Source organism: Otolemur garnettii, unplaced genomic scaffold (genome assembly GCF_000181295.1).
Source record: "Otolemur garnettii isolate 467f Iridium unplaced genomic scaffold, OtoGar3 scaffold00073, whole genome shotgun sequence".
Taxonomy (NCBI): Eukaryota; Metazoa; Chordata; class Mammalia; order Primates; family Galagidae; genus Otolemur; species Otolemur garnettii.
The window spans coordinates 5453500-5461810 of NW_003852468.1; the positions used below are offsets into that span (position 1 = coordinate 5453500).

Genomic DNA, 8311 nt, shown 5'->3' on the forward strand with positions numbered 1-8311 from the left:
GCTAGGGAGTTAATAAAAATAAAACTCAGGGGAAGAAATCCTTTGGCAAAAGCAACAGCCCAGTCAGAGTCAGGAAAGTTAAGACTATATTTGGGGGGTTCTGTAAAGTACAACAGGCTAGCTCAGCTTTCCCCACACTTCAGTCACCTGAGTACCCCTTACCTGTTTTCTTTCTATTACTTACTCAATAGTCTTCTTTTAAATCCATTCAATTTTTTTAACTTAAGTAAATTAACATAAAAATAAAATTTTAGACCAATATAGACATAACTTGCCAGAGGGAGCTATAAAAACCACCACAATGTTCCAATGTCAAGTGTGAGCAGTATTTTTATTTTAGGTGGGCCAAGAGGCATTTTCAGGCAATACGAGAGGGGAGTGAAAGTGAAGAAACAGCTGTTTTTGGTTTTTATACTTTGAGGCTGGGGCAGATGCTTCAAATAAACTGCCACTGACTTGCAGGCTCACCTCCTTGGCATGGGACAGCAGCTGGGCCTGCAACTCTTCCTTTGGACCCTCCTTTAGCTGCTTTGACTCCTTGGCCATGTATATGCTTAACTCTATGACAAAAGGCATCATGGCTGGAGGCAGGGAGAGTTACACAGATTCCAGTCAATTCTGCTGGCCTCCAGATCATTTTAATTATCTTCCCTTCTTGACTGCCTGCCCTGCAGACTTCAAGGCCCAACATCATGCACAAACACGACAGCCTTACGGGGACTGCGGAACGAGCTCCCACACAGTATGTGGTCAAATCTCCACAATGGAATACAACACACACACACACACACACACACACACATACACATATACATCTCCATTCTAGGAGACCCTGCTTCCTGCATCTCTGGTTAAACTACAGCTGACACAGTCTTAAACAAATGTGGCAAAGAATCTGCATTTATTAAATCTAAAGTGGGGACATGTGTGTTTGTGATATTATTCTCTGTACTTTTCATTCGAAACGTTTTATAATTTAAAAAGAACTCTTAAAAGAAAATGAGTAATATATGCAATAAAACAGAGACTGTTATTAAATTCTAACTAGATAGCAAGGTTTTCTGCCAGCCCGAACCTCCTTTAATCTTTTCATTCCAGTTCATTTCCTCTGTTAAAACAGAAATACGGTGTGCGCAAATGTTTTGAGAAGTGCTAGCACCAAATGAGACTTTCTCCTTAGATAAACAGAAGGACTAAAGAGTCATAAAAGGAATAACCCTCTCACTTTATAAGTTAATGCTATTCAATACAATTTAGATGAATTGCCTAGGGCCAGGCAACGTGGTGGCTCATACCTATAATCCTAGAACTCTGGGAGGCCAAGGCAGGTAGATTTCCTGAGCTTGGGAGTTCAAGACCAGCCTGAGACCTTGTCTCTACTAAAAATAGGAAAACTAGCCAGGTGTTGTGGCTGACACCTGTAGTCCCAGCTACTTGGGAGGCTGAGGCAAGAGGATCGCTTGAGCCCAGGAGATTGAGGCTGCTGTGTGCTCTGATGCCATGGTTATGGCACTCTACCCAGGGTGACAAAGTGAGACTCTGTCTCAAAAAATAATAATAATAAATAAATATAGTACCTAACTCGACCACGCAGTCTATTCTTTGGGATGTCAGAGAATGCAGAAGGAGACAAGATCGGAAGCAATGAATGGAGTAACACAGAACAAAGGGGAGAAGACTTCCCTGGAAAGAGGGCTGGAGTGTGTCTTCCTCTTGGATATGTACCCTGAAAGAGAAGGTATTTCTCTGGGGAAACCTAATGATAACGAAGAAAAAAAATAAAGTTTGAAGTAAAAGGAAAGAATACTTAGGAAATTCACACCCGGTAACCTGTATTTTATCCACAAAGTTGGGACAAAGAGCAGCTGGGGAAAATGAGACCAATGAAAACAGGAGAAGGAGAGGAACTGCAGGATCAACACATGGAATCCCACACAGGCATAGATGTATTCATGATCTATGTCTATGTGACTTGATAAAAGGGGGAAAAAAGGAAAAGAAAACAGAAGTTTGAGCTGAGGAAGAGTGGTAAACGATCAACTGGCAAGCAGTGAAGGCCAGAACGAAGGAACGATTCAACACCATGGGAGGTTTCTGAACTCAAAAAAGAGGAAGCAAACATACACAACAGGAGAGAACTGAATAAGCAAATTACAGTCTGGCCACATATTGAAATACTATGCTACAGCCACTAAAAAATACACAGTTACTCCTTGATGAGCACAGCGAGGCATTCACGACACTGCTGAGAAACAACATTAGGTATAACACAGGTTTCTGCAAAATAAATGAGTGGACAAAGGTATGTATTTACACGCTAGAGTCTCTAGAAGGCTATACACCAAAATGTGAGCATGTTTCACACCTGTTGATTTTTTTTCTTTTCAATATTTCCTCTCTTTTCTACAATCATATACCACTTCTTGAGTACTACGTGATTCCCATGAATGCAGACGTTAGTTTGTTTCAGCATTTGGTCAGAGAGGAGAGTCCCAGGCTACGTGCATCTTTGGGTTTGATGGTCTCATTTCTTTTAAGGTAGCCTCTAATGGTGGTGATAAACAAAGCTTGTATTCTGAAAACCTCAGGGTCAACACTGACACGTGCTAATTAATTGCCGGGCATCGAACAACTTTAAGAAATCCTAAACTTGCTAAATGAACTGAACTGTCATGATCTATTTCCAAGCACACAGTAAAGTGTGAGGATCGCTTGCCTAATTCGCTTGGCCGTCTTGCAGCACGGCAGCAAAGTACCCAAGTTTAGTGACCTTTGGGCCATGTTCACATTTCCTGTCTCCTTGACTTTAATGACTTTTGTGCTGTGTTGAAAGGTAGTACCTTTTGTCAGGACACAACTCAAACAGCTGTGGGGCGGCCTCTCCAGGCATGATTCTGGGGTACAGGTGCTGCAGAGGCACCAGGCTAGCTGTTTTCCATGGCACATCCCAGTTCTTGGAAGGTTCCAGCTCCCTAAACCTGGAGGCCTCCTATATTTCCACAATCTCCCTAAATGGAAATCTGATAGATTTGCAGCTTCATATGCATTACACCAGGGGGCAGTGTCTGTCTATGGACAACCAGTTTTCCGGAAGGGTCCAAGGTGGCTTTGGTCTCTTTCACTGTGGTGCCTCACCCACCTAAACTGGTAGAAGGAACACCAGGCAAATGTTCCCCAGATCATCCTAAGTCCTTAGAAGATCTAAGCTCCACAGAACCAAAATCTAAGGGTAAGAGCAGCATGAAACTTGCTCAAACTAACAGAGAACTCTAGTAGATGGTCACATGTTTTGGAGTCTTCCTAAAGAAGCTCGTATAAATGCCATAGGTTCTCATCACAGCTAAACCCCTGGTGGTGGAAAATATGAGTGCCGGTCTTAATCACTGTAATGCAATAAACTCTTCACTAATGTTTATGCTGTGAACTCCATCACTTGCTTATGGTACAGAGATCAGAAGAACCAGCTATCACTTCAACCACATCTCATCAAAAAGTCTTCCTCTGAACTTCCCATGAAGAGAGTTCTATGGGCAGGGGAGGCAAGTTGTGATGGCATTCTGTACAAAGTTTAAGAAGCAGCACTCTGAACAAAAGTCTAGTCAACCCTCCTGCATTAAATGACCACAATTCGCAGCCATAATTAATTAAAAGATCAATAAAAAAGAAGGAGCCGTGATTCTCACAGAGCCAACAGTAGTATTCGCTCCTAGATAGGGCCATCTTTTTTTATCATTTTTTTTACTTAAAAAAAATTTAACATGAAAAGTAAAACAAACTTACCATCACAATTAACAAATGATAATATTTTACTATATTTGCTCCATATTTTTAAAATACAATGTGACAGATGCAGATTAAATCTCCTTTGTACCCCTCCCCCCCTTCTCTTCCTTCCCAAGCAGCAGCTGATGTAGCGAATTGAGTGTGGATCTTTCTACTCATACGTCTACACTATGTCACACAGTCATAAGCCAAATACAGTATTGTTTTGTGTGATTTTAAAATTTGTACTAAGAATATGTCATATTGTATGCATCACTGATTTTTTTTCAGCTAACATTGTGTTTTAGAAATTCATCCACATAGATTGTAGATCCAGTTCATTTGTTTCAGCTTTTATAGTCTATCAAAGTCATACTACATTTTATCCAGTCTCTTTTTGAAAGCCATCGAGGTGGTTTCTAATTTTTGTTATTACAAACAGTGCTACAATAAACATCTTACGGCTATCTTCTTATGCACAGGTCCAAGAGATAATGTATAGAGTGTGTCACTAGGAGTTCAATGCTGGGTTTTAATTTTACTACATGGTGCCAAATTTGTTCTCTAAATGGGGTAGTTTTTATTTCTCCTCATTTTCATCCCCCTTGTACTGTTAGACTGTTTAATGTTTGCTGGTATAATAAGCATGAAATGGTGTTTCACAGTCATTCTAACCTGCCTGTCCCAGATGACCACTGAAGTTAAACATCTTTTTATGTGTTGACTATTAGACCTCTCCTCTTCTGCTTTCTAAAATGCCACAAAAAAGATATTTAGTACATGGATAATATTAATGTACTAGGAGTTCTAGGGTTTGAAAAATAAAGTTGGGGTTATTAAAAGTTCACATAAAAATAATGCATTTTAGAACACCAGGATACTGTACCTCAAGACGCAGCTTCACAGCATAACACCACAATCTTGCTGGTGAAACTCACGCTTGATACAGGCTACATACATGTTTCTACTAGTTAGCAGATGTTTTATTTTTGTGCAAATTATACTCTAGCCTATGACTCATGATCCTGAGAAAAATGATGGATCTGGAGTCTCTGGCTTAGAACAAAGAAAAAAGGTCCATGTTTTGTTTATACCTAAAGGAATTAAGAAGCAACAAATTGGATTCCAGCCTTCCTCCTCCAGATAGCCTGGAAAATAATCATTCACGTATACAAACTTTACAACATAGTGATGATGGCATAAACTTAGAATAATCATCAGAAGAAAAAAATGATTATAAATTAAATAGAATTATCCATATTTAAATGCTACACTTATCCATATTTAAATACCTCTGACCCTAGGGAGAGCAAGCATATTTTGATGGCAAATTTTTTTCTAGTTATAAAACTATAAATTTCATTGCTTGTTCAGAAGTCAACCATTTTTATATAAAGCAATCTTTTCCTTTAAGTTTTTGTTTATGTACATTAAAAAAACCCCATCAGCTATTATCAGAGTATTTGCATGTTACCATGCTGAAGAAAGATCTACAAAATCTGCATCTATTCTATTTATGTATCTCAAAGTTAACCACTATGGAGATGGCAAATGCAGTGTTTGCAAGGAACGTGAGGGTAATAAGTCTCCCAGGCAAAGGAAATTGGAGATTGAGGTAACTCCTGCAGATCTACACGAATCAATAATTCAAGAAAGCAGTTAACCTAAAGACCTTTAAAGTTGGCTTTGGGATGTGGTTTTGTCCTCTTAGTTTGAACTTGGATGTGTCTGAAGTAAAGGGAATTAAAATCATTTAAAAATATAATAATCATCCCAGAAGAAGAACTATGTAAAAGGATATATAAAGTTTTCATCTCTCTCCCTCTAGCTGTGTGCCTCTCAGCTGGGGTTAGTCATGATCGTAGTGGAGAGGCAAAAAGGCTTCTGCTGAAGCAGAGCCTCCCTCTCTCTGGCAGTGTGGCTCTGCAGTTGGCCTGTACTTCCCATGGGCTATGGTAAGAAAAGTCCTTGATTTTAAAAGCACATAAACATTAACCTCCTTCAACTTAGCTCTGGGAAAAAGGCTTCTTATTTTTCCCTCTGTTGGGAGAAGCACTTCTGACCCCAAGAATAATGAAAACATCCCTGGTCCAACTGTATAACAGGACTCCCCAATACTGCACAGGCCAGCTTCCCTAGCCCCAAACATCTCCAACAACAGACTTGGTAGCAAGGTCTTTGGGGAGCTCCACTTTTATACCCAGGATATCTCTGGGTAGCTCTACAGCCACTGCATTCTGGGTCTCACTGGGGCAGTGCAGTCCCCATAAACATGTAGCAGCTGTAAAGGATTCATTTTTGCTGGGACTGGGGCCTCTCCTCCACGGGTATAGGCCCAGCTGCAGGGTACCACTCCCAGCCCCCACCCAAACCTACAAGATAAACAATCCCTCATTCCAAACTTTTAAAGCCTGATCCTTGAACAGCAAATACCGATGTGTCAGCCAAGGTTCAGTCATGGTCATGGGCTTGGAAGTCTTTTGGTTCCAAACTCTAACCACCTGGGTCAACCATAAACAATAGTAAGTGAGGGGAACTCAACAGTTCCTAAACTGGCTTGGCACCCACAGCACAATGGTTATGGCGCCAACCACATACACCAAAGGTGGCAGGTTCAAACCCAGCCTGGGCCAGCTAAACAACAATGACAACTGCAACAGAAAAATAGCCTGGTGTTGTAGTGGGCGCCTGTAGTCCCAGCTACTCAGGAGGCTGAGGTAGGAGAATCGCTTAAGGCCAAGAGTTTGAGGTTGCTGTGAGCTGTGATGCCATAGCACTCTACCTAGGGCAACACAGTGAGACTCTGTCTCAAAAAAAAAAAAAAAAAAAAAAAAAACCAGGTCCTAAACCTATAACACTGGCCTTTTTAGTACCACATTCCATTCAAGACAAACATACTCCAAGTTGGTGAATCCCTGGCTAGACAAGTAAGAAGATAGCACTGGAAGTGGAGAGAGGTGGGGAGCTGGGATTGCTCAGAGTGGGGAGTGTGGTCCTGGAATTCATGATTAGAACAGAAAAAGTGTTTTCTCAAGGGAACTGTTACAATTAAAATTCAGGCATCCTGCCTACAATTCTATTTTCTCTGTAATAAATACTTCTAGTATTTATATGACTTAGCCTGAACATTTTTTCTCCCTAGGGAAAGTGCTTTTAAATGCAAAACATCTGATATAAAAGCAAGAGCAAAAAAAATAGGGGAAAAAATAGAGCTAAAACAACAAACTGAAAAACAGTTCATAATACTGCATATTTGTGAACTAAGAACTGTTCTGCTAGTCCAGTGCTTCCACCATTCTGTCTGGCTGGTGATGAAGTCAACCAAACTTTTCAACATTTAATCAGTAAGTCAACTGCTATCTCCCCCGGCTTCCTGTTGAGCCATTGCCTTATGCAAAAGGTTTAAGCAACATGTAGGCCGGTGGTTTTATCTACAACCGCCCTTGACTTCCCATGGAATAACTACCATCACAAGTCAAGTGCATTACTTGTTTAACCGTCTGTCTGCCTCACCCACCCCACTAGCAGTAAGCTTCATGAGGGCAGGGATTTCCATTTGGCCACTGCAGCCGGTGTTCAGCACTTCCTAGGCACTCAAACGGACCGACAGAAGGGATGGGTAAAACGGGTGGTTCGTAATAGATACCAACAAAAGATTTGTGAATGAAGTGCCTTTAGAACATGGAGAAAAGTAACGGATCTCAAATGAGCCGTTTATGTCGGCGCAGAAGGACTAACTCTTGCCTGGCAAAGATAATTCCCAGGGACCTTTCACGTACGGTACCCACATCTTTAGGTTGAGGTGTGCAAGTAGGTTCTGGGAATTCTGTACAATGAGAAAGTGATTCCATTTGATAACCACACATTGTAGATGGAACTATTCCGTTTATAAAAGGTCTCAACCCAAGGCTAGCCACAGGGCTTAATGACCCAGCAGAACTTAAACCGCAGAGAAATCCCCTGCATTGAAAGCCCCTGGAACAGGAAGCCCCTCAAACCCACGCAAAGGCGGTAAGCAGGTACTCAGAGCTCAAGGAGGAGTCCTAGATGGACCTTTTGTCTGCAGATAATCAGGGCCGTCTCAGCGCCCTAGATTCTAAGGTGACAGTGCCACAGGTTGGGTAACAATTCCCTTTCAAATTGGCAGCATAGTTGAGGTAGCCGCAGCGTATTACAGGTAACGCATTTTGCATCCTTGCTAACGAGCACATCGGATGAAGTAGCTGTGCCCACACACTCCTTCTGCCACTCAAGGTGGCGGGGTGAGGGGACCCGGCAGAACCGGAGAGGCTCCGAGCCGCCGGCGACCTTGGCACTGACGGGGCCCAGGCCACCGCACGGCTCCTGGCCCTGCAGACTCCGGCGCTCGCCACACCTGGGGTGTTTGCGGAGCCGGGTCTCGGCCCGGCGGTCCGGGAGGCCCTGAGGATGGGGAGCGGGGCTGCCCTGGCGGGGCGGCGGGGACTCACCTGCAGCAGCACGGCCAGCAGGAAGCACAAGTACATCTGGTAGATGCCCATCTCCCCCACGGCCTGGAACGCCTCCTCCA

The 8311-nt window shown here is 42.5% G+C and overlaps 1 protein-coding gene across 1 annotated transcript in view; it reads right to left on the minus strand.

Moving 5' to 3' along the window:
• Nucleotides 1-8305, minus strand: part of SLC22A15 (solute carrier family 22 member 15) — a 68623-nt gene extending 60318 nt beyond the window's left edge. Inside the window, exon 1 of the mRNA XM_012807640.2 lies at nt 8232-8305. Coding sequence (XP_012663094.1) covers nt 8232-8282 — 51 coding nt within the window. The 5' untranslated portion in view covers nt 8283-8305. The remainder of the gene's footprint in view (nt 1-8231) is intronic.
• Between the last annotated feature and the right edge of the window lie 6 nt (nt 8306-8311).